The sequence below is a fragment of the Accipiter gentilis genome, chromosome 17, assembly GCF_929443795.1.
Source record: "Accipiter gentilis chromosome 17, bAccGen1.1, whole genome shotgun sequence".
In the NCBI taxonomy this organism is placed as follows: Eukaryota; Metazoa; Chordata; class Aves; order Accipitriformes; family Accipitridae; genus Astur; species Astur gentilis.
The window spans coordinates 27,940,670-27,968,503 of record NC_064896.1 but is presented as its reverse complement, the minus strand read 5'-3'; the positions used below and the strand labels follow the sequence as shown (position 1 = coordinate 27,968,503).

Genomic DNA, 27,834 nt, shown 5'->3' with positions numbered 1-27,834 from the left:
AGTCCTACAGGTATCCATGGGAAATGTGTTCTTGATGCTGCAGAGCCCCTGGGCTAAAGAACAGCCTCCAGGCCCAGCCGTCCAGCCACACTACTCCCGTTTGTTGGAACTGCTCTCCTCTTACCTGGCCGGAGAGCATCTCCTGAAAGGGCTCCAGCACTAGCTGCAGCCCCTCCTGCCCCAGACCGCTGTAACATCCCCTGCAGTACAACTTAGTTCTTTGTCTCTCAGGACCAAGTCAGGCACAGACAACACCCAGACAGCCGCACGTCCAGCAGACCCCGGCCCCCAAAGCAAGGGGTTGTAGCTCTTCAACCCTCTCCCAGCAGTACCACCACTTACCCTGTTTTTAACAATAACAACAGCAAAACCCAAGAGAATTCACACTCACCTTTTCTTCTGAGGACTTCCTGGGCAGCTGTGAAGAGCCTCGCACTTCTTGCCTTCTCTCTCTGCTCTTTTCACAACTTCTTTAGAGCTGGTTGAGAGCAGCCAGCCACCACCTCATCCCCACAGGCTGCCAGTGCTGCCCTTTCACACAGCTGGGTGGTAACGGGGCCCCTCATCAAGCCTTTAGGGGCTGCAGCTGCAGATCTCCCTTCTCTGGGCTCAGCTGCCCCCCCGCCCCCCAGGAGATGTGCCTTTGCCACTGACTCTCACATAGTGGTCTCCTCAGCAAAGTAGACACAGGCTGTGCAAGGCCCGCGCTTAATACAGATGCTTCATAGAACAGCCTCCTAGAGAAGAAATACTGTCTCTACGTAGCAAGAAACTGTTTCTTCAAGGATTTGCTGGAAAAAGGAGCTGTGAGATCTACAAGTAAATATAATGCAGCTGTGTATCAGCTGTAGGTAAGTGTCTGTTCCAAACCTCTACAGTGTGAAGGTGGAATATCAAGACAATGCAGCAGGGCACTCAGGTCTGGGACAGGGACTTTCTGTGTCAAAGGTTTGCCCTGGTTTTGAAGCCTCTGGACTCTGACAGGCACCAGACCTAGAGTACTGCAGTCACAGAAGAGTCCCAGCTCCAGACTGGTACATCTTTGTTGCCAAGCAGGGACCACTGAGTAGCAGAGCTGGGCAGTTCAGTGGCTTGGCTGCTCAACTGGCCCCCGAGGTCAAAGAGAAGATCACCAAGACCAGGTGTCAGTATGATAGTGCTGATTTCCTGGCAACCTTAACACAAAACTTTCCACCAAAGCCAAGCAGCAGCTCTAGATCAGCAGATAGCAGGGAGACAGAACGGCCAAAGCAGCTTTCCCAGCACCCATTAATCACGCTCCCCCTGCTTCAGGACTAGGAAATGTAAATTACCGAGCTATGGGAATGGTGAGACCTCGTAAGCAAGTGTGAATGCAAAAGAGCAGCCTTTATTACAGCTGCTTGAGGAGCACAGTAAGTAGGAACTATAGCCTACCTTCCAAAATAGAAGTGTTCATTGTATACCCTGAACTCCTGTGAGCCAGGACCAAATCGTGAGTCTGAACTGACAACATGGTTAGCGCTCACTGAATAGCCAGCCCCAAATAAAAAGTCAGTTGTCGTTCACACCGAAAACTCCCTCAAGCTACAAAGGAGTGGCAGTATTACTGAACCAGTAGCCGCATATATCAAGATGTGCTGCAGTGGTAAAAGGCAGAGTCACATACCAAAGCCTTACACACTTCTATCCTTTGTTGTCCAAACTCTTTTTTAATAAAGACACCAACCATTAAGATGTGGGAAAGTTTACAGATTGATCGGCCCTCTTTGAATGGAAACTCTGTAGCTGCTAAAGCACCCTCATAATATCCCAGTGTGTTGCACAGTGCCTCGCTCAAGCTCTACAGTCACACTTCATAAAAAAATCTTCATAGACTGTCTCCTGGCAGTGTCACTGTACTTCCAGTAATACAAACACTTTAAAAATGCCTCTAAGGCTTTCCCTTCCCTCCAGCTCTCACCCTCCAAAAGAAAGTCTTTTGATTTAAAGGAGAATAGTACTTCGTAAGTACAGACCCGTCACTTGTTAATTCCAAGTTCACCGAGTGGCTTTAGAGTTATTTCTTCCACTTCTGCTTTATATCTTTAGTCTTCTTAAATTTCTTCTGTTGTTTGGGTCCTCTTGCTGTTTCTAATTTTCTCTTCTTCTCACTGGCAAACAGGAACAAAATATCTGTTAAAAATACACTAGATTCCCATCCAGATGAGAAATTTTTGTTGTAAAAGGGGGGCGAGGGTCTACATAGGAATGTGGTTGGGAGAAAATACTTCCAATTTCTTGGGTCATTTAAACTGGTGCTAGAGAAAGCACGAACAAGAGTATGACCTAGATTTTCTACTGTCTTCAGACTCCCTAGTCCAATTTGAATCCCAAAAGATCTTGATTTTTAGTTCATCATTGGTTTTCAAGACTTTAAGTTATGTGTCCAAAAGGAAATTCATATAGGGCATCTGGAATTTAGAGTACCTACCAAAAAATATTACCTTTGACAGTTTTAAGTACACAATTTTGTTCCTGCACTAGATTCTGACTAGACCAAACATGACAGAGCTCCGATCTTTATAAGCATTGACAAGACTCACTCATTGCTGTAAGGCTTCTGGAAACTCACAGCTTCCAGCATTCATGAAAAACAACATGAATATACAAAGGGTGGAATAGAGATCACAGTTCAACTGTCAGGCACCCCAGGAAGGGGAAATAAGCAAGCAGGCAAGTCTCAACTATAAATCCCCAAGGAAAAGATGAAGAAAGACTCCATGCTGGGCAAGGTAAAAGAAAGAAGATGGATGAAAAGGAAGGAATTGCAGAAACGCGGACTCAATATTTTGCAGTCTTAAGCTCACATTTGAATGAATTCCTCATCCCTGAATTTGCATTTTCTCCAATGGGACTATCACAGGTTCCCACCCAGTGTTAGCTCCCAAAGCAAATGGGACAGTTATGTGAAATGAGTTCTTTCTTTAAAAGTGACCCAAGGGAGAAATAGTACCAAATTCTGTGCACGGTCAGGATCAAGACTTAACCAAGTCAATAGAAAAAAAATTACAACAAGCAACTAAGTTACATGAAGACAGGACTACACTCCAGAGCAACAAAGAATTCACAGCAGCAATCTCGCCTTTAGAGGAACCACCAAGTATCCAGTAGAGCTCTCAGGTGCTCACACCCCGATTCCTCCAGGAAAACTGAACATTTAACTCTTCAGCTTTAACTCTTTTGAAAAACTTTACAAAAAGGCCAGCAGGAAAGACCAGAGACACCTCTGTGGAGTATTTCAACTTCCTTAACCTTTTCAAACTGACGACGGAAGCGTTCTGTCCTGCTTTGCTCAGCACTTCTTCCCATTCTTCATCGTCACCCCGGATAATATATCTAAGTGAAAAAGGTAAAGGAAAATCCAAGTAAAACTGCTAGAACAAAGTGTAAAAAAAAAAAAAAAAAAAAAAAAAAAAAGTGATTATATTGTCAGGCACATACTACTCTACAAACAAAGCCACTGTGTCAGCACCCAACCAAATCAGTATTTGGAAATACATAAAAAACTAGACTGGCAAAGGGATACATTAGCTTGTCACGACTCTGTCAGCAGACTCAGTCCAAACTAGGTCAATAGCAACCAACAATTGTCCCCATCCAAAGCTGGTCAGTGTTGAATGAAGTTCTCTCAGGAGCCCCTATTGTAAACATCACAAAACTGTTCTATGAAAGCCTCTCATCAGACAAGCAGAGTGCTGAGTAGAGTACATCTGTTATGAAAGCAAAAAATAAGGCCACAAAGGTTATACTTTCCATAGCAGTGGTGTACACTTCTACTTTGCCCACTAGATTTCTTAAAAGATAGACCTTCAATCACTACAGCTTTAAGCGTGACAACCACAATCAGATCTATTTTCACTACACAGATTTCTTTATAAAAGCTTGAGGGCTTTTTTCCTTTTTCCCCTTCTCTAAAAAAAGAGAAGGATGGTTGTGGGGGTAGAGGAAGAGGATGCAAAAAGCAATGGCTTATAATGAAAAGTTAGCTAAATTAGCAGCTGCTCTTAGACCAGCAGTAAGCCTGAATGGTAGTTTTTCTGCATCAATCTGGGAAAAACTCAAGACCTGCAGCTTTCTTTTGAAAAGAGAAATTAAGACGACAATTTCTATTCAAATAAGCTCATGCTCTGTGCCCCTTGTCTGGGTGTTCAAGTACCCTGGAAATTACATACGAATTTAACTAGGCAAAGCAGTCATGTAGCAAAATTGAGTGGTAACTATCCATCTCAAGTTCTTAAGAGATTTAGAATAACTAGCCTTTGTTCACACAAGGCCGAACAATACTCGACAAAGCCTTTTCAAATCAAACAGCTCTGTCTCTTCTATTAGTTTTCTATAACCTGTACTGAAAAGTGTTTAAAATAGATTTTTGTCTCTCTCTTCTCATGGAGGAGAACAGAAATCTACTTCTGCGTGAAAAAAAAGGGAACATGGTCCAAAATGACAAACAGGTATATAATACCATCAACTAAAAAATGGAATTAAAACTTTTAAAAAATTCTGGTTATATTGTTTTCCTAACGTGACTGACTTGCAAGTCACTTCAAATCACATCCATTTTTGTCCTTCCTTCAAACAAGACAACCAAAGAGTCAAAGAAGCTTTTATTCCCTTTCTCAGATTTAATAGAGATTAATCTAGAGCCAAAACAGCCAACTTTTCTGGGATGTCAGTTTAGTAAACAGGACTTGTAAGACAAAAAATGGGAGGACGAAAGAGAAGGGAGAGAATCAGTAGCATGTGTAACTCCTGTTGGTCCAGAAAAAGAGACATCTGCTGACACTTCAAGTAAATTGCTGGTTCAGCAACTCAGTATCCTACAAATTGTCCAGCTCTACAGCAGTTAAAAGGCATCCATGCACACTGTAGTTAGTAAAAGAAGCTCTGGTCGGTTGTTCTTTTTCTGTTGCTTTGGGGTTTTTTCTTTGGTTTTATTTTTGTTAAAGACAAAAATATTAAAATTAGCCAGGTACTATTTTCACTTGAGTTGCATACACAGCTATGGTGGATAGCAGATAAAAGGACCTGGATATCCTGGTTTGAGGAAACTAATGACTATTCCTAGAAGCACCGGAAATTATAAAATGAGAAACAGTCCACAGCCAGGCAGCTTGCTTTATTACTCCATATTATAGAACTGTATAACTTATATATGCATAATGTATATACCGTGCACAGCCAGGATCAAGAATGACACACAGATACATAGTAAGAGCTACCACCATGAAGAATTTACCATTTAAGTGACAAAAAAGAATGGAGGTAAAAGAAGAACGCTGTCAAGCTCATGCCAGAGGCACTGGGACAGAACCGAGAACTGAACCAGCGTTCCTGTTTGCAGTACATCTTCTGTTTGCAGTACTGTAACAACGAGCCAGCCCCAACTCTAACAACAATTCAGTTCTACAGTTCCACAGACCGATCTCACTGCTGATCAGCTGTGATCTGCTAACTCCCAACCTTTTGCTTTCCATTCAAAATACCAGCAGAAAAAGGGAAGTCAGTAAGTTCATGCTTAGGAGTATGACACACTTCTCAGGCAATGAATTCATGTACTGAGGTAAACAGGTAAATGGCCTTGAACAGACGTTGTTATTGAATTTAATTCATACTGGAAAGAATGTTTTGAGTGTGAAACAAAGCACCTGCTAACAGAGCCGATGAAGACCAAGTTACTGGCTGTCAGGCATACAATATGCAAAGTTTTCATTAGTGTAGCAGCATATGCTTATCTTACCTGGCCACCACTGAAAATACCTGCTGCTAGTTCTCATTTATTGATGTTTTGAGATTGTGATGCTGCAACAGCAGCCTTGTGCACAAGTCTCAGCAAGATGCACCAGTGACCTGACATTCAAACAGACATCAGGGGAAATCTGGATTTGAGACTCATACAGATAAACTCTTACTGTGTAAGGTCCATTTCCTTCAGCTTCCCCACTTCTTGCTTGTGTTTTTCTTGGAATTCCTTTGCAGCTTCTTCCTACGACAGGACAGAACAACAGATGCATTAAGTTCTAAGTGCAACAGTGACCGTGTGATGCAAGGAAAACACCTTTCCCACTGAAAGAGAAGTACATTCCCTAAAACAAATACCAGATGATCCTAAAAAGCTTGTCACTTTTATATAATTGCATTTTTATGTTATTTGTATACATATACTTGTAATATATAACTCCAAGAACATCTTAGTACATTCTGCGAAAAATCTATATTGCAGATTAACAAAGCATGACTACAAGCATGTAATGTAAAGCTGTCAGGTTTTAACTACCATAAACTGACAGACCTGATTTGGAATTCTTTCCATCCAAGAAAATTTAGATTACAAGGCTTCTACACTCAAGGGAACTCCATGAAGTGTTTACATATGTATCAAGAAGAAAGTTCAGAATTACCAAATCATCATTTAAAGACTTCAGTGTTGGCTCCATTACAATATCCTTTGTTGCCACCATCTGCTCCTCCACAGCTTTTTCCTGGACTGTGTTGAACAACTGTAAATGAAGTAAAGCCAACACATGTTAAGACATGCTGATGTTTCTTCTAGGTTATTGCATTAAAATAAGTAAGTAATGCTGCCTGTCCCCATGAAACTCTTCTAACCTTGCAAATATTATCATGCGGTTGTTTATCTCTGATGCATGCATTCCATCATATTGAAATAAAAAGCTCAATGCTGCTTCCTGAAGGCAGAATTATATACAGCTTTTATAAAAAGTATAAAACTAAAATCAGTCAGCACTCTGTCACTTGCATAAATGTAGAGAGCTCGTAGTTTACAGCACACTTTATTAATACAGCATCATTTGATTAACATTTGCAGCTAAAAGCTGCATATTTATTTTTTTGTATATTATTTTCTTCAAGATAATTATAAGGGTGTTATGCTGAGCAGATCACCTCTCCAATGAACAACCTATGCCAGACTGCAGAAGCTTTGCTACTGTATCCCAAACCTTGAGAACCAGAGGCCCCAGGCTCAGCAAGCAACTGCAAACAGTTGGCAAGTATTCTGTCTGTCTCACCATTTTGATAAATCATCATGTTACTCACTTTATCACAGGCATTAGAGAGAAAGAAAACCAGATCCAAAACTTTCCAATTATTTCACTGGACTTCTAACCTACCTCTAAATGACATTGGAAAAGTTTTTTTTCCAAGAAAAGTTGAGAGGCCACCAATGCAGTGAACAATCACAAGCAAATGGCTGAGGCTCAGCTGGCAACATGGATTGTACGCTCAGCATTTTGGTCAGGGCACTTCAACATTTAAAAACATAACACAAGCACTATTATTTGGGAATATACTACATAAATCAATGCCACAAATACCTGCTTTTTCCACTGGGATTTTCCCATCTTACAAAGAAGTTTAGAATTACTGGGGACGTGTTAAAGATACACAGTTCTGATTCAGCTTACTATTAGTGCCAGGCTCAGTATTGGAATTACACTTTGGTCCAATGCAACCAAGACAAAGCTTGTCATGATGTTATTACCTGGACCACTTTGCGGATGATTCTGTTGAAGAGCCCCATCAACTGACTGCTGGGCAGTTCTACCTCTTTTTCCAGTTGGTCCAGAGATTTATGCTGTAGGCCAATCCCTAGAAAAAGGGCCTGAGGAAATGACACATATTTCAGTTATAGAGGCTTTTAGAGCAAATACAAATACATAATACCCTCTACACTCCTTACAGGAGGCTTCTCTGGTACGAGCCGAAGCTTTGCTCAAATGCACGGGAACACCCCTAAATTATTCTGTAGATGGCAGATGCCATTCCATACTTAGTACAGATGAATACCTTTCTCCTGAAGTACAGTTCAAGAGCCAGAAGATTTTGAGGGGGTTTTAAGCCACAGTTCACACCATATTATAAATGCATGGAGTGTTTCACTGAACATACAACAGAATATGATCCCTGCACATTTTATTCAAAGCAAATGCTAAAGGTGGAAGAACACTACAAGCAGGAGAAATCACAAAGAGGACTACAAAAGAAGCAATTAACTGAAGCAAAGTCTGTTTTAAAGATGACATGAGGCAGGAAACTACTCCAAGCATATAAACAAAGAGAGGTGAAGCATGGCTTGTTCTCACAGTGATACATACCGACTGTGCAGCAGAGAGAGTTATATCACCCATCTGGTTGAGAAAAAACATCCTGGCAATGGTAGGTACCATATCCATGATGAGATGATAATCCACCATGTTGCGAGAGTACATCTCTAATCTCTTCAGGTCATATGGGATGAAAACTGATTCCAATTCAGCACGGCTGATGGCTGATGGGTACAATAAAAAGACAACATAGTCAAGACTGTTCTTCATAGCTATCCAGGATCTCAGTATTTAACATGTTCCTTTTCATATCAGCGAGTAAAGGCCAACTGCGACCCCACAGGTTCACTTCCCAACACACTTCAGAATTCAACACACTAGGTACAACACTGCTATTCAGACTAGCTTGGTTATTCAAAGCCTTTTCAGACAGACATACGTCCATATGAAAAACAATGCAACTGTCAAAACAGACCAGTGTATCAACTTAAGGATGCCAGAGAGACTGAAAACAGTGAGGGCTGAGAAACACAATTTGCCCAGTCCTTAACTATCTTACACTGGTTTTGCTGTTAAGAATTTTGTTCCCTTGTAGCAGCAACCAAAACTCTTTCACTGAGACAGAAAAAAACCCAGGAAGACAGAGATTACCAAGTTCTCTCAAGAGGACTCCCCTCTTTTAGACATATTAGGAAAACAGCAATTTGCTTTTAAGCCAGAAGTGACTATTCAAACTGTCTTGTCTGGCCCTTTTTTTTATACTGCCTATGTGTTTCTCCCAGCAAGTGCTGGACTGAGCCCAATAACATGCAGTTGAACTAAAGCCTCTCTCTTAGAAAGACATCACATTCCAATTTCCAAATTTTTGATGACAATGTTCCTCCTAAGATCCTAAGCAAGCTGCTCTGCCTACTGACCCTTGCTATTCAAGGCTTCCCTTTTAATTCCATACTGGATTTGGCAGCTGTCAGTATCCATCCATGTTTTGTCATGCATTTAGCTATTACAGTCAGGAGACTTCTAATTTTGGGTTACTTAAATATTTCATCAAAAAAGCGGGGGGGGGGGGGGAGGGGAACCCACAAAAACTACCAAAAAAACACCACTACCTGTTTTCAGTGGCAGAAAATGTCCTCTTAGCTTTTACTTAGAAATACAAGCATTTTTCTGGATAATAGGAACAAAACACAGTAACTGACCGAGAGCAATTCATGGTACTTCACAAGAGACATCATATAATGCATATATTTGAGAACTCTGATATACATATACATAGACTTCAAACTGCAATCTAACTGAACACCGTGAGCCAGGGTACTCACGTGGTTGTGGCTGCTGTTTGATATTTTTGTTCTGTAGAATATTCAATGCCAACGAGGGAGAGAACGTTCTGAACTGGTAGGAAAGCAGAGAAAGGAACCGCCTCCTAAAATCTATAGGACAAGATGATAAAATAAATGACTCCTGTGGACCTCTAGAATAAATATCCCAAAAGATTCTTCTAGCGTTAGAAAAATCAGTTACCTTTCCAGAAGGCAGTAAGCCAAGGCTCCTGTTCAGAGTCCTCTTCATTCAGCGTCTTCAGCATGATGCACGAATGCTCACCAGTCAGGTCATTCTAATAAATAAGATATATTTCCCATCATCCCCATGAACCTTTTGCACTCTAAGCTCAACTGAAGATGACAAAGGTCTTCTAAATCAACAATGCATGTACCAACTGCTACTAGTCACTACTACCTAACGTAAAACCTATGAACTTCTAGAATTTGGTAAATCCCAGTGCTGAGAGATTTTGGCTTCTTGAGATAACCAGTAGTCACCAGTACTGCAAATTCCAGGTACAGCTCAAGAGCCAGAAAAACAACAGAAAAATGCAGTGACATGGGACGAACATACTGTTCTCCCTAGAAGTACTGTAACTGCTAGTGCTATTTTTTGTAAACACCTAGAAAAACAAGAGCAGTCAGTTCAAGGGCCACTTGCATATTTTACCAGTCACCACATTAATAACCCTCAACAGCTGCACCTTTGCTCCAATTTTTTAAGTGCAAACTACTTAGAAGACCACATTCACAACCCTAAAACTTTACTCGTTTAGTTAACTATAGGCCCAAAGAACAAAAATGGAACACAAAACAAACCCCAAATGTAGCCTCAGAAAACTTGCTGCCTAAATCACATCTCGCAGAAGCTAATGGAAAGATGCCCAGTGATTTCAATAGGGCTGGATTTCATTCAGAAACAGTACGCTACTTACTGGTGTCTGCCTTAGATAAACGGGCACAAATCCAGCACGTTTCCAAAACCTGGGGAAAGGGAAAAGAGAAAATGCACTGAGAATTATGGAGCTGTTGATTCTACAATAATATTTGTGGTTAAATGCAATCTATCCACCCTACAAGAACAACCACTGAAAAGTAAGCAAAAGTCTGTAACACATCCCACCAACTAATGAAAATGAATGCTGACAGAAAGTAGTAACAGCAGTCAAACTGACTGAGGTTCTAACTTAGAGGAGTGAAAAATGATGACTGTGGTATCAGAAAATGAGCAAACTTTCAAAGACTGACAGACACGATACAAGAGTTACTGTATTTGACATGCTTCCAGGGCCTCCTTTAAAAACAGGCAGGCAGGTTTTGACCAACAATATCACAGACTCCTAAGGGATACCCTGGGGACAAGCTGAGGATTTACAGTTTACTTCAGAGACTCTGCTCTTCTTCAGTGAATGATGATTTTTCCCTGGCAACTTCCAGGTTTCAAACAGTCACTTGTGGACCAGGGATAATCCCATACTGATCAGTAAAATCCTGCTGACATCCCTTTCCGTCCTCCTGTCCCTTCTTGCATCTTAGTTGTGAACTGATCCTACAATTCATTCTGCCCAGCAAAAGAACTAGTATAAAAACACCTACTGAGACCAAACATATGGCATCCCAGACAAAAGAAAGAAGCCAGGCCGAACCGCAACTGTCACTGGCAACCTACCTCCACAGGCCATGGGATGACTACTCATCAGCTGTGCAGGATGTTGCAAATTTCAGCAGGAAGCCCTACGTGTGTACCCCAGCCTCTCCCTATCCCACTATTCATCCTTTTTTTTTATCTATCCCACCACAACTAACAGTCAAATAACTAAGAAAAGTAGTAGTAGTGCAACACTTTATTCTCCCCCACTGCCCTGAGACGGATCGTTCAAAGTAAGACATCTGAACCATTTGCTTTATAATTTGCAAAGATTAAGACTATTTCACAATAACCATTCAGTTCTGATGCTCTCCTGCCCAGCTGAACAATTCACCATCACATTTTGGCATGAACTTTGCAGCATGCTTGCCACAGAACAAAACTGGCTACAGTCTCTGTATCAGAAATGCCAAATTGCACATAGCTGTCTAACATTGTCCTGACTAGGTCAGTCACAAATTGGCCTCCACTGCTCTTACTTCTGTTGAACTCAGTCTCATCTCATGTGCTTGTACAGCACACTAGGTCCTCTGTAAGTGGGGGTAGGCCAGCAAGGAACCAAGGTTTTAGGTGATAAATGACTGCTTTGCTTTTAGGCTACCAACAGGAAGAATTCTGCATTATTCTGAAACCGTCTCCCAAACTATGGATTCACAATCTCCCACACTATGGCTGAGAAAGTCTCAGAAACCTAGATAATTTACAGAATTTGATAATATTAAAAAAGGTTGCATTTATTATAAAATTGTATGGTTTTATATAAAACTATGTTGTAAGATGGAGCTAAAACTTAAGAAATATTAATAAATTATTTACTGCTACAATAACTCAGTTCCCCCATGGTAAGAAAAGCAAGAAGCAGCTGCATTTGCTGGTGAAAAGCATTTACATTAATCAGGAAACTAACAACTAGCTTTGAAGTCAGCAGCAGCTCAAGCTTCTACAGGTCACAGGAAGTAGTATTTAACTTCTCCCTACCTACTACAGGCTGTTCTTACTTCTCTAGCTGGAAAAACAGAGCAATTAAAGCTAGTAAACTGTTCAGAAGGGTCACAGAGACAACCAAGAAGGGAATGGGTTTGCCCTCAGAAGGAGTCTGAGGAAAAACTACCCTGAAGGATACACTTAGGATCGACCCTACTGTACATCAGGAAAAGGTCTTACAGGAAAAGTGGGTTTGGAGCTGCCTCAGTTTTAGAAACCAAGTGAAACATGCAGAGGTAAAGAGAATATCCAAGGGCTAAAATATCTGCATCTATACCTATACACTATTTTATTTTTATATATATTATTATATGTGATTTATATAGTTATATTTTTGCACTGGATGTAACTAGCAAATAGAATACTGTCTTACTTGAGTAATCTTGGTGTTAGGCCGTAAGATACCCCCAGGTAGTCTAGGTTTTCAGCTTGTCTCTCGCTCAGTTTGAGAAGTAAAGGAGGCAAGTCTTTCCGAGGTGTCACAACCTCTTCTAATAAACTAACAGTCTGAAAAAAAAAGTGTAAATGGGTTAGTAGCAATCCTCACAGAAACCTGCAAATTAAATCTCTTATTCTGCATAAAAAATGAGTATTTCCTCCTTACAGAGAGAAATCATTATCGAGACTTACAGTGAAAAACAAACAGCTTAGCATAACAGAAAATACAAAAAAATATACTGAGCTCCATACCTCACTGCTTACAGTTGCAATTTCTTTTGGCTTTTGAATTGTTTTTTCTTCCAAACATGGGAATTTACCTTCATAGTACATCTGCAGTAAAGTCAGAGCTCTGCTGCCATAGCCCATCTGTAAAGTAGGAACAATACACTCTAAGCAAAAAGATGTATCTAGTTTTTAAGACAGGGTAACAACATTCTCCCCTTACAAAACCATTAACAATCATCAGTGCAGAGATCACTCAGTCAATGCAAAAATGCATTTTCTTTGCTACGTTGCAGCTCCACGGAGAAGGACACTACAGAACCTGGACGTCCGAAATCATAGTCAGAGCCCAGTTGGTAGTTTAGGACTGTGTAATCATTCTTGGTGCTTAACTCTGGCACTCAGAAAATGCCAAACACCAGTGTGAACATTTGGTAATCCTACAATAAATATCACTGGATCTTGACTGTGTACTGATGCTTGGGATGCTGGCATGCTACAACGCTGCCTAGTAATGACAAAAGCACTGGTTTGCCCCCCACCCAGAGGAAATCAATGTCCCCCAGCCTGCTGTGGCATCTGACCATTTCTCTGTGTCTGACCTCATTCTGTTACTACCGCTGGCTCAGTCCCCAAGTTTAAAATGCTGAGAACTGGAGCAACTGAAATGTTTGCCTTGTTCTTGAATTCTGCCTGTACAGCCATTCTCATGGTACCACTGTTGACTATTGACAATAAGCGGGTTCCAAAATACTTTACCCCCTGATAATCCGGATGAACTGCAATACGAACAACACGCCCACCAGAGAGGCCCCCAAAGTCTGGATCTTGAAACTGCATAAGAGACAAAAGTCAATTTAAAGAAAACAGATGGGTACTCTGGAAATAAGAAATAGTGCTGAAATATATCTTGGGTGTGAGTACACAGCCAAATTATTCACCTGCTCTGAAATGGTCCAGGGAATAAGATCACCAGAAGCTTTCTTCCCCCTAGAAAGGCTGTTCATGATAGTCTGGCGAGAGATCTCTCCCTCCATGCACACCTGCCAGAAAAGGTGAAAGACCATTAATGGAGAAAAACTCCTACAGTCACTCCACTACAGCAGAATCAAAATTTATTCTGAGTTGCTGAGTCCGTTATGCAGTATTGACATTTCATGTGATCCATGCTCTGCAACATGATGAGCAAACATGTATGTGTCAAAAAAAGGCTCTGCCCCTAAAAAGCCTTGTCTCAAAAAGAAGGCCAGACAGGTACATGACACAGTAGGTGTTGCGCTATGGTGCAACAAAAGCCTGAAGAGATTAAAGCATAGGAAGTGCTCTATGCATTTTCTGTAGTCCATCAACACCAAACATAAAAGCTTGTCCCACCAATATTTCTCTTTAAATATCACATATTTTTCATGTAAATGGGGCTTTTTCTTTTAAGAAACAGTAGATTTAACTAGCTGCATCGAACACAGATAATTAAGAATCTGTGTTATTAAGGGAGGAAGGAAGCATGTAGTCAGATACCCAGCAGTCAAGGGCTGAAATATTTCTACATCTCTAAGCATGTACTTCTGAGGAGTTTGTATTTTCGCACTCCTACTGCAAATGAAAGGAATGCTAAAAGCATGGGATAAGCAGAGTGAACCAGTGAACCAACTTTCCTTGCAGGAAGTTGAAATGGGAGGACAAAGTCATCTCTTGAAGCAGCAGTTCAGCTCCTCAGCACAAACACATTGTGGAGACTGGGAGGTCTATGTTAAAGGGTCAGCATCACAAGGTACTTATACAGCAATTAGCATTAATGAAAGAAAGCGGGGGGGAAAAAACAGCCTTCATACACGTTGTAACACACACAAAAACACAGCCCTAAGCTACCATCTACTACTAGGTATTACACTGCTGTCGTAGTACACTGGTAGTATACTGTCTCACAGCAGCGTACTGCTTCATTATTGAACAGTTCACTTCACAGATACATGCTGTGCTCCTACCTGAACAACAGCAAGTACTTCTGGTAATGAATTCTGTGTAGGTGGAACAGGTGGCAAAAGGCAAAAAAGATGATGGGCAGGTGCATCAGATAGCATCTGGAGGTCATTGGGTGAGTTCTGGAGGGTAAAGACATATCAGAAAGAATGAAGAATTACTCCACGAGACGAGCTTCAAAGTCCATTGTAATGTTAGTAGCTGACTTCTAAACAATCCTCTGTTTTCTGAATTTAGGGCTATTAAGAAACTCAGAACTAGTACAACAATACCGATGGATGAAGAAGCTCACAGGCCAGTTCATGGCTGTTCTACTACCAGACAGTATCTGTTTTTCTCAAATGAAACCTCTTGCTCTCATTATGTATGGAACTGAACTTTCTATTTTTATATAGCTACTTATCTCTTAATCTAGTAAACTTTAAATAATTCTTTTTTAAGTGTCAGGTTTTTAGTACTCAGGACTTCGGTACTTATGGACTTCACCACTCACATTTACTAGTCACCCATGGTCTTGAAACCTTGAGATGAATTATTACTCTTTTCAGCAGTACAATGGTACTACTCTTTTGGTTAACTTGAGGCTACTAGAATATGGTAAAGAGAACTGCAAAAGAGGTTCATCACTGATACTATCCTGGCAAGCTTGTAGGCTCATCTAGAATTTAGTCTCCAGAATTTCTCAAGACAAAAATATTCCAGATATCTGTAAATCCAGGATATTCAGCCAAGACCAAGGCAGAGATCTTCTCAGAGAAAGGAGAATGCATATATGTATGCAACAAGAAGCAACTGAAGCTGTTCAGAAACCTCAGTTAGGCCAATTCAATTAGACTGTCGTAACAGGCAGCGCTCCCTCCACAAAATTCCCAGCTAAAATTTTGACAGTAGTAGCACAAGCTTTACCTTGTAGTGTGAAGCCACATAGAGGGCCATCAGTCTCTGCAGAAAAACTTCTGATGCTCTGTGGTAACAAAAAAGTGTGTCTCTATTTACATAGTATCTAAACACACTGGTTAAGGAAACAACCGCCTTGGAAACAAGGAAAAATCTCCCTGTTGGTTTAGGAGTAGTATTTTCAGTACAGCCTTGGACTACATGCTGGCTTGTGCTTTTAGACTCTACAGTTCTATCTACAAGAGTGAATGACTTTGGGCAGTGTTCATAGCTTTCATACCCTTCATCTGTAAAGCTAAACTTTTTGGAACTCCAACAAGGACTTCCCTTCATTCAACCCCTCCTTAGGACTGTCTCTGCAGTAAAACTGGAGTTTGGTAATGCCCTGGTAACACACACCACCAGTCTTATACAGCAGTGGTAAGAGCTTAGCTCCAGAACTGTGGTCTTAATAGACTTTTGCCAAAAGATCACGTGCTGAGGCTATCACATTAGCTGGAAAACCCACTATTAATCAGCTTGAAAAAGCCTCCTTCACCTGAAAGCAATATATTTTCCATCAGAGCACAACATTTGAGTAAGGATACAGGTCACAAGTCTCAGGCAGCGGGCAGCCGGAGATAATTCTGGTGATGCTGAGACAGTCCAAACACAGCAGATCATTTAGCCACTTTTCAACTGGGTCACCAGGGGCATATCTGATTGATTCATGGAGGGAGACTTCATGCAATGTACGAGCTGCAAACAGATTCAAAGAACATCTAGTGTTGGAAGTTACACCTAGCAAAGAATCCAATAGGATCGGCATCCTTTGAAGGGCTCCCAGGAGATTAGAAATCATTACTTGCATAGCTTTCATTCCTTAAAAGCCTTTACATCTGAAAATCATGAGGAAAAAAAAGAGGAGAGTTCCTTCATTTTCCCATACCACTACCCTCCTACAGCTGCAAAGTACATGGATACACGTGATATGCACAGGGCTTGTCAGTCAGCAGCAGCGGAGACCATGGCTATAAACTGCGGTCCAGAACACAATGGAGTACCTGAGGCGAGTTTAGCCGTAGCTGTAGATTTGTTCTCTGCTGTCATGGTGACTTGGGTTTGTGCACTCTGCTGACGGAGCTGCTGAATCAGCTTCAGAGATAGTGATCGACCAGTACCCTCATACCTGAAAAGCAGAAGACAAAAGTCTGAAGCAAATAAGCAAATAGCAAGTCTGAGCCATAAAAGGCCAACACAGAACTAGGCTGCCATCCAGAGCTATGTGCCATTCTGAGGCCTGTGGGGGCCCCAACTGTCTGTGAGAATTGCTGCCTTTTGATGTTCTTGTGCACATAGGACAGGGCAGCCTACCCTGTCACTTTCTTAGTCTCACCATGTTGGAAGGAAGATGTTATTCTTCCCACTCTCCTAACAGACTGCAGAATCCTGTTTATATATTTGCTCCTTGTATCAGAACAGAAGAGGTGCAAGTCAAACACTTAATGAATCCACAGTGGAACTAAAGGAAAGCAGCAAGTTCAAGTACTGACTCTTAGTTATTTTAAGGAGCAGTTCCATGACAGATCAAGAATTAGCATGACCTGATGTAATAGTGTGTAATAAAAAAAGTACTGTAGATAAGAAATAGTCCACTTGCACAACTGCTTTCCCAGGTAGACAGTTGTTGCTGAAGCCTTACCCGTTGATTGTAGAAGCCATGAAAACAAGGTAAGGGCCTAGCAGGTTTTTCACCAGGGGCAGAGGAATGGCAGCAGCTTCATCAATCACAACAAGTTCAGCTTGACCCAGTTTCACAGAATCAGCAGGGTGTATGTACTGCAAGGAATGAGAGGACACCATCATTTTCAACAACAGCTTGTCTGGGAATTAGGGAAGTGTCAGAGTTGGCAAAGCTGGAGCCTTGAAAAACTGTTTGTTGTCCCTGTTCTCCATGACCATAAAGCCAGAGACAGCCAGGAGAGGGTTCATGTTACCCTAACAAGGAGTGGGTCACACATCTTGTTTTGCACATTTCCACACAAACTTATCTGCAGAAATCGTGAAAATAAAGGAAATCTAATCCCTAGAAACATAAGCTCTTCCTTCACTGTTTCTTTCATCTTCCCTTGCTTTTGTTTCTAGAAGAAACCCACAAGCATTAACCAAGGGAGCTCTGTAATCTACAAGCTATTCACAGAAAGAAATAAGGCATTTTGTGAAGGTCACTCACCAGAAGAAAAAGTCTGCCTTAAAGCAAAATCAATCAGGACGGTTACACATCACATAAAATGAACATGCTTAAAATCAAAGCAACTATAGCACCAGTAAAGCCAGCAGCTAGGAACAAAAAGTAGAAAGGCAAGAGCGCAAAAGAGGCCAGTTACCTGAATGGTCTGTCTGTGCTCCTTGAACACATTCACTCTGACAACAGCCTTGTTAAACTCTGGATTTAAAGACTGAACAATCTCATAGTCCAGATGTTCCTTAGAGAAAACATTGTTAGAGTATGAACAAGCCAAGGTCTAAGAAAAATATAATTTACCATTATCGTCAAAATAAGCTCACTAAGAATACACTGTTATTTCAGATTCTAGTTAAAAACTCCTGTAATAAAAGCCTCAGAGGCCTGAGAACTGAGAAATTATTTACTTATGTTAAAAACTATTTCACAAAGAAACTGATTTACCTAATTTAAAAATAGAGGAGGAAACATAACTGGACTACGATTCATTTTTGCAGAACATTACTAAAAAGGCTGGTAGCTAATATATGTCAACAAAAAATCACAGATGAGATGCAAACCCCTTCCTAAACAGGAATGCTGTGAAAGTATTGTAAAATAGTCTGCTCTTCTTACCTGATACTGCAGTGCATCAAAGCCTTTAAATATGAACTCAAAGAGAGTGTGAAGGTTATCAGGGCTTGGAGATGTGACAAAGATATTGGAGTAACTGCACAGAAAAATAAAACAAGAGTTTAACTCTTTTTCTAACAAATTTTACATATACATACTAAATAGAATGTTTTCTTTACACGAGGGGTTGATTCTACCTAATAACCAAAACACAGCAGATTCCTTTAGACACTTAACTCGGTTTATGTGTGATTATTTTGATTTTTAAAGACTGAGGTTTTCTTATTACTATAAAATAGAAAATCTTGAATATCAGTGTATGCAGCAATCAAGTGGTTTAAGAATGAATAGAAAGGATGTAGGACTGGAAATTACAAACATACTCAGATCCTGTCTTTTTTTTTTTTTTTTTTTTTTTTTTTTTTTTTTTTTTTTTTTAAAACTCATGGATGCAAATAAAGCCTGGGAGATTGTGGGGATTCACTCACCCAAAAGCTACTGCCCCAGCAATAGCCAATCCCAAAGCAGCAGATTTACCACGTCCCCTGGCTGCTGTTAATGCCACAGTGCTCCGTAGAGTCTTCTCAGAAATAGCTTCAATAAATTTTAGAACTGCTTTTGCCTAAGATCAGAAAAAAAAAAGAAAACAAAAATCAGCTGTGTTTAAAGTGCTTTCAACATTACCTACACTTACTACTAATACATGCCTTCTTTCCTGGAACAGGAAGGCAAGATGGGAGAGCTGAACATTAAAACACAGACAAATAATGTGCAAGAACTGGTAATCTTGACCCATTGAGTTCTTGAAATTATTCAGGTCCACTGACCCCAGAATATATTCAGCAAGACGGGAAGAGGCACACTGCTCTCAAAGGAGGAAGACGAACATATCTGGGCAGTGAGAAGACCTACTATAAAAGGGCTTAAGCAGTGCACAGCTCCGGGAGCCACCAGGCTGAACTGCAACTTGTCAGTGGATACTCTGAAGCAGAAAACACAATTGCAATGGGGCCTTCATTTGCACAAGTCAGCGATTCTCAAACTGGAGTGAAAAAAGCGTAAGGGAGGCAGGAATAGAGGCATATTAAAACACGATATGGATTTTCAACTTCTATTCAGAACTAAACTGAACAGAAACTTCAGGTTAAGTTTCCTGCTTATTTCAAACTCTGAGAGCTCATCATCTTTTTAAATGTGGACTTCTCCAGATCAGCTTCCCGTCTCCATTCTAGTCCTCCCACTTATTCTCAACTTCATGAAGAAAATTGCTGATACTGTCGTTGAGCTACCCTGTCCAATCAATTTTTCAAGGAAATTCTCTAAGACCACACCCATCACTGTTCACACTCGGATCTGATTACATGCAAGATGAGACACAAACATCAGTACCTAAGGTGACCTGTCAAGCACAGAGTATCTCAAACTTAAACACCACACCAACCTGATCCAGGGTTTTACAGCCATCCACCAAAACTCCTACAGGCTGTGTATCCTGCAAGCTCTCCTTCAGTTCTTTTAGCTCCAAGTCCTGCGGCCGGAGGCTATCTTCCTACAAGCACAGGATTTACCGTAACAGGATTAGTAAAGCACACTTCGGCACAACTATACCTTTGTGATGTCTTGTGATATCTTTTATCAGGCAGAGAAAGATATCTGAAAGGAAATGTTACCACAAGTTGAATACACTCCTTAAAACCAGAAAAATTCAAATGGACAGACAGGTATTTAACACTTCAATTTTAATGTGTCTTCAGGAGAATGGTTACACAAGAGGTGGGTAACCTGGCTTCCACAAGCTTGGAGGAAAAAAGGAAAAAAATTTTCAGTACGTGGTAACTGGAGAATGGCATTACTAGGAAGAAGAGACCACGGAAAAAATTTCTGAAGAATTTAATTCATTTTTCAGTCTTCAGGTTGTACAAAATTTTATGATCTTTGTTATACCTGTCATACGAGGTGTACATGTTGTCATGTAGGGGGAAAAACTACTGCAGCAGCAATAGATCAGTTTTCAAACCAATTTTCAAAGCCAAACAATAAAATTGGAGACAAAAGCAATCAATTTTAAATGGGAATGAATCCTGATTTTCCTTATTGTCACTTAAAATTCCAAAGGCATCAGTCTGTCCATCCAACAGAGAAGTATTTGTGCTGCTGTCAATATTGTTCTAATGCTAAGGAGGGATTGTTTTGTTTTGTTTTTTAAAATCAGTGCTCTGTTAAAATGTTTTTACCATCTCTGACATAACCTATGTGGATATTCCTTAGGCCACACAAAACAGTTCAAAAGGTTAAAGATTTCTATTTAAAACTGGTTCCATTTTACTTTAGTCTACAAGTGAAAGTAATAAAAGGATACATTTCTAACAGTGCAAGCTATACATCTGGTTTATATTCAGTGAATGTTTCCCAAGATGGGGCATGTGTAACTCAGAAATTAAAACAACTACCAGGTTTCAGGCATCTCCTGAGCTTGTAAATATACTTATTTCCAAAGTGTTTTCCCACCCTCCAACAGTCAAAAGACCATTTTGTTTCATCCTAACTGTCCCATCAGCTTGAAACCTCCCTATGCACTTCTGAAACAGCAACGACAGCAATTAAGCTCCACCTCACTAGGCTAAACAGCAATACAGCAAAATCAATAAATACAAGCAAGCACAAAAAAAACCCCATGTGACAGAAAAAAACCCAAGGAGGAAAGAAAAGACAGCTTCCCATGCTTCACCCATACCAGGTATAATTTTTGCAGAACATTCTACTTCCTCTCTGCAAGACCATTATTTGAGATAAATCAGGGTGAAAGGAAAGCTTCCTCTTTTTTAAATCCTTAACACACTGTGGTCAACTCAAACCAATTTCTCTCAAGGAAAAACGGCTGACATTGCTTACTGACCTGTGACTGCGGTGGAACAGGTGTGATGTTTGCAACATGACTGGAGATGGGCAAGATATTCAGCTGATCATCAATCACGATGCAATTCTTGCATGAGGCCAGAGACAGAATGAACCTGAGCAGTCAAGCAAAGGCAACTCAGTAAAAACACTAGCAACAAAATTGCATTTTGGTAGTTAATTTAAACTCTTTTCTAAACCCAGACATAGCATTTACAGCTACAGCTGCTTACAGCTGAGCTGCGACAAGATCACACAACTGGCAGTATGCCTCTTACCACAAAATCAGGGTCATCTACGCAAACCAGGTATCAACTTACCAGGATGTCTCCAAAGAAGAAAGCTAACTAAAGACGATCTAGCAAGACAGCATTTAAGCGGGAGGTAGCCGCATAGAAGTGTAAGATGTGAATCCACAGCAACTGTCCCAAGTGCTGACCTCTGAAGACTGCAGTCAGTGCTAGCTTATTAATCCTTCTAATTTCTGACATCACATAACCACCTGCATGCTAAAGAACGATTCCTGCAGTTTTCCTATGGCTAGAGCTAGGGCTCGCTCACTCAGTAAGAGTTATTATTCTATACAACAAAAGTAGAGAAACCACCTTTACAAGATACTTCTGAAACAACAGAGAATACTCCACACTAAGCAGTTTTATATTTTACAGTAGTGCAGTAAGTATCTGAACTTCGGTGCATCTGGAGCATATGTTTTTATGGAGCGTTTCAAGAAAGGGACTCAAACCAGTCCAAATTTGGGCCTATTTGCATATATCCTTTGTAACATATGCCAAAATTTTATATACAATTCCTCCAACAACAAACTGCATTCGCTTCCAGAACAGTACGTGAAAAATTCATTGTAGCAGCCAAGAAGCCTTATTCCAATGCAAACCTATAGGATGCTCTCCTAATATGAATATACAACGTTGTTCCAGATGCTTTTTTTGGGCATACAGCCTAGATCCTTTACACTCTTAATAACTTACCTCTCATTAAACCGTCCTACCACATCTTGGTGTGCCTCTGTTCTATATCGAGAGTGTACATCCTGAAACAAAAAGAAAACAGGCAGTCTGGAGAAGAAACAGCAGTAACAATGATATTTACAGGATTGTTACTCATGGGACAATCCGGCTTCTTTTCCACTCTTGTGGATTACAGTCTCCCTTTCCATCAACGCCGTATCCCATACAGGATTTTGATATTCTGTTTGTTGTGAAACATGCACATTTTCCAAATACTTATTAAAAATGTACTTCTCCCACCAATACTTTTCACAGTGGTCTTACTTATTCTCACCTGCCTTAAAGGTCAACTCTGCCAGGTACAGAACATTTCAAACACCTCGGGGATGCTAAGAAAAAATAGTCTATCACTTTAATTCAGCTACTAGCATTACTACTAATGGAAACCGTTCCTGCTCTAGGTGTAAGTGTACCAAGTGTGAATAGTTTATATCTAGAAATATATAGCAGCTGTGAAGCTGATCTCACCTAGCAACAGGTCACAAAACACTCAAAAGGCCTATTTTTTACTTAACTTTCTGTTACATGGGCCCATAGCATAAATACTTTCCAAAACTATTGTGAAACAAAAGAACACAGTTACATTTGTGAATAACAGGTGTTTCTTCCTTGTAACCTAACAGCATTTCAAGACATGGTGGTTGGCAGAACTGCCTAAGCATAAGACATTCAAACATAGATGAATGACAGAGCAGGAAAGATGATGGAAGGAAGACCACAGCACATAAAAAAAGCAAAAAATAACCACTTAGCATCACCACAATGCACCCACTTACATAAAACAGATATGTTACATTGAACATACCATGGTCATTGTATAAAGCTGCTTCAGTGAGTTCATAGTTCTCAGGAGGATCACCACAATTCCACCCCCTTCTACTGTTTCAACAGTTCTAGCTAGCAGGTTTGGAGTCAAGGCTTCAAAATCCTAGGAAATAAATAAAACTTCAAAGTTGCCTAGAGTTCACCAGCACAACTAGCACCTACTAATAGGAGCAGGAAATCTAAAAGCTTTATTTCTCAAAGCTCAGTTCACGCTTAACTTTTACATTAACCGACATCACATTAAAATTCTACCAGCAAAGCTCTCTCATCCTTCCAAAACTTTTAAGATACCCAAGACCATCATAATTGAAATAACAGAAGCAACAAATACTATTCCTGCCGTATTTAAACTGAAAGCAATTGATAGTAGTGCAATGTCCTTTTTAAGTCAAAAGTTTAACTCCTTACCTGAAGTACACACATGCCAAAAGTGTTACCAAGAATCTTGTGAGTTTCATTGTAATAGCAGTAGCGAATGTTTGTGGCTGCTATAAATAACTCAAAAGGATCATCCTCCTTTATGTTTAAAGTTCCACTTTTAATCTTCTTCTGTAGTTGTCTCATCCTCTTCTTCCGGTGGCTGAGAAAAAAATTATACAGAAGTTTGCTTGGAAAAAGGTTCGAGGAAAGTGCATTCAGGCCTACATTCAAGTTTAATTGGAAGTCAGAGGCTCAGCCTCCAAGGAAAAAAAAAACTTGAATCACACTTGCTGCTTTCACGGTATGTTCCCATGTGCCCTCACCCCAAAGTAGTGGATATCGCACAGAACCAGCTGGTTTTGCAAGAAACCGCTTGGTTGCCATCATGCGGTTTCAGGTAATGCTTCCTTCCTGACTTTGTATGCAGACTGTAAGTACGCACACAAATCTGAGAATTAACATTTTAAACGCTTTTTCAAAATTAAGGCATTCTAATGCTTAATCTGCATTCAGTCCTAAACATTACTGAGGCTAAAAAGCTGAATAATTAACATTTTGGCCTTTTGAGGTTAAAAAGGTGAGGGAGAGATTGGTCTCCGACAACAGAGTTAGCATTAGAGCTACAGAAAGAAACCAGAAGTACCTAGTGCTGATGTCAATTGTATTACAGAAGCCAAAATTTAGTTCTGGAAAACCAAACTTCCTATAGCTCCTCCAAGAACGAATCTTGTTTCTCCTTACAAGTGAACCACACAACCTATGCTCAGCAGCTCAGTCATGGAGCTTTTGATTCACACAGAGCAGCGACCGCAGCATGAGACACGAGGTACCTTACCTGCTAAAGCCCAGCTCCTTTTTGTAACACCATAGGACAGAGGGTCTGGCCTTTACAGTTGCTTTAGACAACATGTGATGAAGTATAACCACCTGCCAAAACACAGAAACATTCATGAACGACTGTACTCACAAGCTAAAACTGAAGAACAAAATATTGTTCTATACTTGATTTTACAGCTATGTTTTCTACCAAGTAACCCTGTGCAAAACAGAAGGATCCCTTGACGTGTTGTAAAGGTTACATTCTTTTTTACACAGACCTGTGTGTCTGTGCCTTCTCCAGGGCTGCATGACATTGAAAACACTCAATTATACCTGACACTGAAAATACGCAATTATTTCCTTTACACTCTTCTTTGGCAGAACTGCTAACAACTGCACAAAGAGAAGGTGATTATTCCAGGCTAAATACAGTTCTTGCTATTTGTCTCTATACAACGTTTTGCAGAAGGTATTTCAGATTTCTTCTACAATTTAACGAGATTTCATTTTGAATTTTAATCTTCTAGTGGGTTTGGCAACCCACCTCACTGCCACGTAGCCTGCGCATTCAGTAAGTACACTTGCTGCTTTGGAATCCAACTCATCAGTGAAAATACTGAACGCAACCAGACTTGGAGCATGCCCCATCAGAACTCACCCGTCCACTTTAGCAGTAAATTAATGACAACTTTCTTGTACCGCCAGCTGATCAACTCATTATTTCCAAGTTTTTTTTTTTATAACTAGTTTATTTTACTTCCCCAGGAACTGGAGCTAACTGAATTGACTTATCCTAAAATGTTACGGTTTTGCTGTGCTGCTCCTCCCCTTTCCGCTCGAAAAACACCAGTCTAGGGTCTCTGTAGAGAAACGAGTTTAGTGGTTAATTTCTTCTGTACAACGTTACCAAGTGGGTCCAGCCCAAGTTCTGGTGTGGTGCCATCTGCAAGATGGCTCAGTACGTAAAACACTGCTCGAGCACAAAACCGTAACATCTTACCTCAGAAGCGAGGCAGGAAAGAACGACTGCCAGCCAGAAAATTATCTTTAGCCCCAGTTTATAAAAAAAAAAAAGTAAGTAATTCCGCTTTGCCTGTGCTCGCTTTAACTTTCGTGAGCTTCTCCAGGAGGAGATGCCGAAGGACGAAGTCTCCCAAACCATTTCTCACAGCCTTTGGCGTTCCCGCACCGCGGTGGGTTAGTCACCTCAGGCACGCCATTGCTCCGCCTCGTTCCCTGCCGGTTTCAACGCTTACTTTACAGAGGAAAAACGCGGTACCGGCGGGCTACAGATCGACCGTTCTTTAAGGGCGGGGTTCAGAATCACCACACACACACACACACAAACCCCGCCGCCCCGGGAGGGTTACCTGGTCCTTGCCGCGGTCACCGACCACCACGAAGAGGGCCCGCTGCCGCTCCGCCACCCCGTTCTCGATCAGTACCCGAATACGGTTGTCGACCTTCCGCCGCTGCATGATGGCTGCGGGGCGGCCGGACCTTCCCCGCCGCCCGAATCGAGCCCCGAGGGCCGCCCGCCCTGACGAGAACCCTCCTCCCCTCAGACGGCGGCGGGACCGGCGGCTCGCGGCACACCACGTGGGAGCGGCGGGGCGCGCGCGCCGCGCACCGCGGCAGGACCCCGAGGCTGCCCCCGCCGTTCGCCTGCGCAGCATACATACATACATAGATAATTTTTTTTTTTTTTTTTTTTTTTTTAAAGCAGAAGAATTTAAGCTAGTTTTCCACATGGGAAAGCCGCAGTGGAGATGAGGAAACAGAGCCTTGGCGGCGCATTTATTAACGTACAGTTTTAGGTGCGTTAAACCCTTCCTGGTATAGGGCTGCCATTCACCGGAATGGGCTCCGTGAGGAACCTCACTCATCAAGCGGCTGGTAAAGGTGTTTTTTAAAGGGAGGCGGCTGTAACTGGCGAGCAGCAACGCCCTCGGCCTCAGAAGACACCGCTCGGCAGGTACCTGCAGCCCGCTCAAGGAGAAGGTGGAGAGAAGCCATGTTAGGGGTAGGCCCGGCCGGCCTGAAACAAAGCTAGGAACGCGCAGCGAGCAGCACCAAGGACGTATTTCTGCGAGAACACACACGTGTAAAGCGTTTGCTTAAATAACAAGGATTCTCCATCCAGGAAAAAACACAGGAGTGGTGGAAGCTACTTGTTAAATTACCTACATACCCTCGATTACATATCACATACACCAAAACAAGTTAGCGCCTGGAAATGACGCAGACCCATCGCCGGCAGCTCCCCAAAACCCACAGACACAGACCAGAGCCCTGACAAGGGCTAGGAACTTTCACGTCTCTTCTGTTTGTTTAGTCTGGTGACTTTTGTGTAATTGAGTGTAAAAAGGGGATAAACCAAACTCCAATTGCAATGGCCACACTGATTTTATTTTCTAAAGTCCTTTGTTCTAAATAAATCTTGCTTGCAAAAGCCAGCCCTGTTGGACTAAACAAGATGCCGCTAATGATTTTATAAAGATACTCCATTTCCACCTACTGCAGTTCTACATCAGCGATACGCTGTGTCACTCCGTGTCCTTTAGTACTGTTGGGGGGGGGGGGGGGGGGGGGGGCGGCATTTGGATACACAGCATTCCCATGGAAACAAGACTGCGGAAAGCAAACAGAGCACATAAACAGAAAAATAACAAATCTTCAGGATACATTATCATCCGGCACTAAATTATGAAATCCCAAGAAACCTTAGGAACTTGCTTCTCAATAAAACTAGGTAGCTTGTAACGTTTAAGCTCTGCTGTTTAATAAAACCACAGCTGTTTGAAAGTTTTCTATACAAAATCCCAAGCTGCGCAACTGTGGAGCTGCTACAGGAAAACAATTTCTCAATCTGACTTGGTTTAAATTCTAGTAAGAGTTTTCAGAAACACTAAATTTATTCTCAAACTGACAGCAAAACTATTCCTAATAACGTAAAATCTGCAACGTTAACCTTTCAATACCAAAGTTGAGCCAAGCTATTTGCATAGATATATTTATTCTTAGCTTTTAATACTGAAAAAAAAAAAGTTTTGAACATTTGAACAATGAAATATTTAAACCAGGTAACATTGTAGGAAAAATGTGTTTAATACCACTGGATGTATTCTGGGATAAAATATTTAAGTTTTAAAATATAGCAAAAATATGATAAAGCTACTGTATTAATAATCATAAAGGCTGTAGAACAGTATTTTTTGAGGAGGTGAACCCAGGTAAACCCAGTTACTGAGACAAAACCACCAATGCAACAGAAGCGTAGCAAGACAATTCCTTAAGTTATAGGTATGAAATATTTGCTTAGAAGGGAAGGACATAAAACATTTAAATAGATTTATTTTTCAAGTGTTTACATAAGCCATGGACCAATTTGCTTTAAACGCTGAGTTAAAGAACTGCAAAGACATATATA

The 27,834-nt window shown here is 41.0% G+C and overlaps 1 protein-coding gene across 1 annotated transcript; it reads right to left on the bottom strand.

Annotated features, from left to right (window-relative positions):
• Positions 1-1,136: 1,136 nt before the first annotated feature.
• NAT10 (N-acetyltransferase 10) lies at positions 1,137-25,970 on the bottom strand. The gene is made up of 28 exons (XM_049820153.1): positions 25,775-25,970; positions 24,421-24,512; positions 23,574-23,745; positions 23,146-23,268; positions 22,302-22,363; positions 21,314-21,428; positions 19,859-19,966; positions 18,906-19,039; positions 18,421-18,514; positions 17,948-18,046; positions 17,263-17,399; positions 16,625-16,749; positions 16,169-16,319; positions 15,591-15,687; positions 14,690-14,806; positions 13,646-13,747; positions 13,464-13,538; positions 12,732-12,848; positions 12,415-12,548; positions 10,345-10,393; positions 9,609-9,702; positions 9,407-9,517; positions 8,136-8,308; positions 7,523-7,642; positions 6,420-6,518; positions 5,931-6,004; positions 3,274-3,357; positions 1,137-2,132 (listed from the first exon to the last, which is right to left on the bottom strand). The coding sequence occupies exons 1-28, from the start codon at positions 25,880-25,882 to the stop codon at positions 2,039-2,041; spliced, it is 3,060 nt and encodes a 1,019-aa protein (XP_049676110.1). The 5' UTR covers positions 25,883-25,970; the 3' UTR covers positions 1,137-2,038.
• Positions 25,971-27,834: the final 1,864 nt, after the last annotated feature.

What these genes read in the sequence shown, in the direction of transcription:
- NAT10 (XM_049820153.1), bottom strand. Translation starts at nt 25,882, where the DNA reads ATGCAGCGGCGGAAGGTCGACAACCGTATTCGGGTACTGATCGAGAAC. An exon ending in ATGGCTTCTACAATCAACGG is followed by an intron (nt 16,750 to 17,262) that starts GTAAGGCTTCAG and finishes TCTGCTTTTCAG; the next exon opens with GTATGAGGGTACTGGTCGAT. An exon ending in TTGCAACTGTAAGCAGTGAG is followed by an intron (nt 12,549 to 12,731) that starts GTATGGAGCTCA and finishes TTTTTTTTTCAG; the next exon opens with ACTGTTAGTTTATTAGAAGA.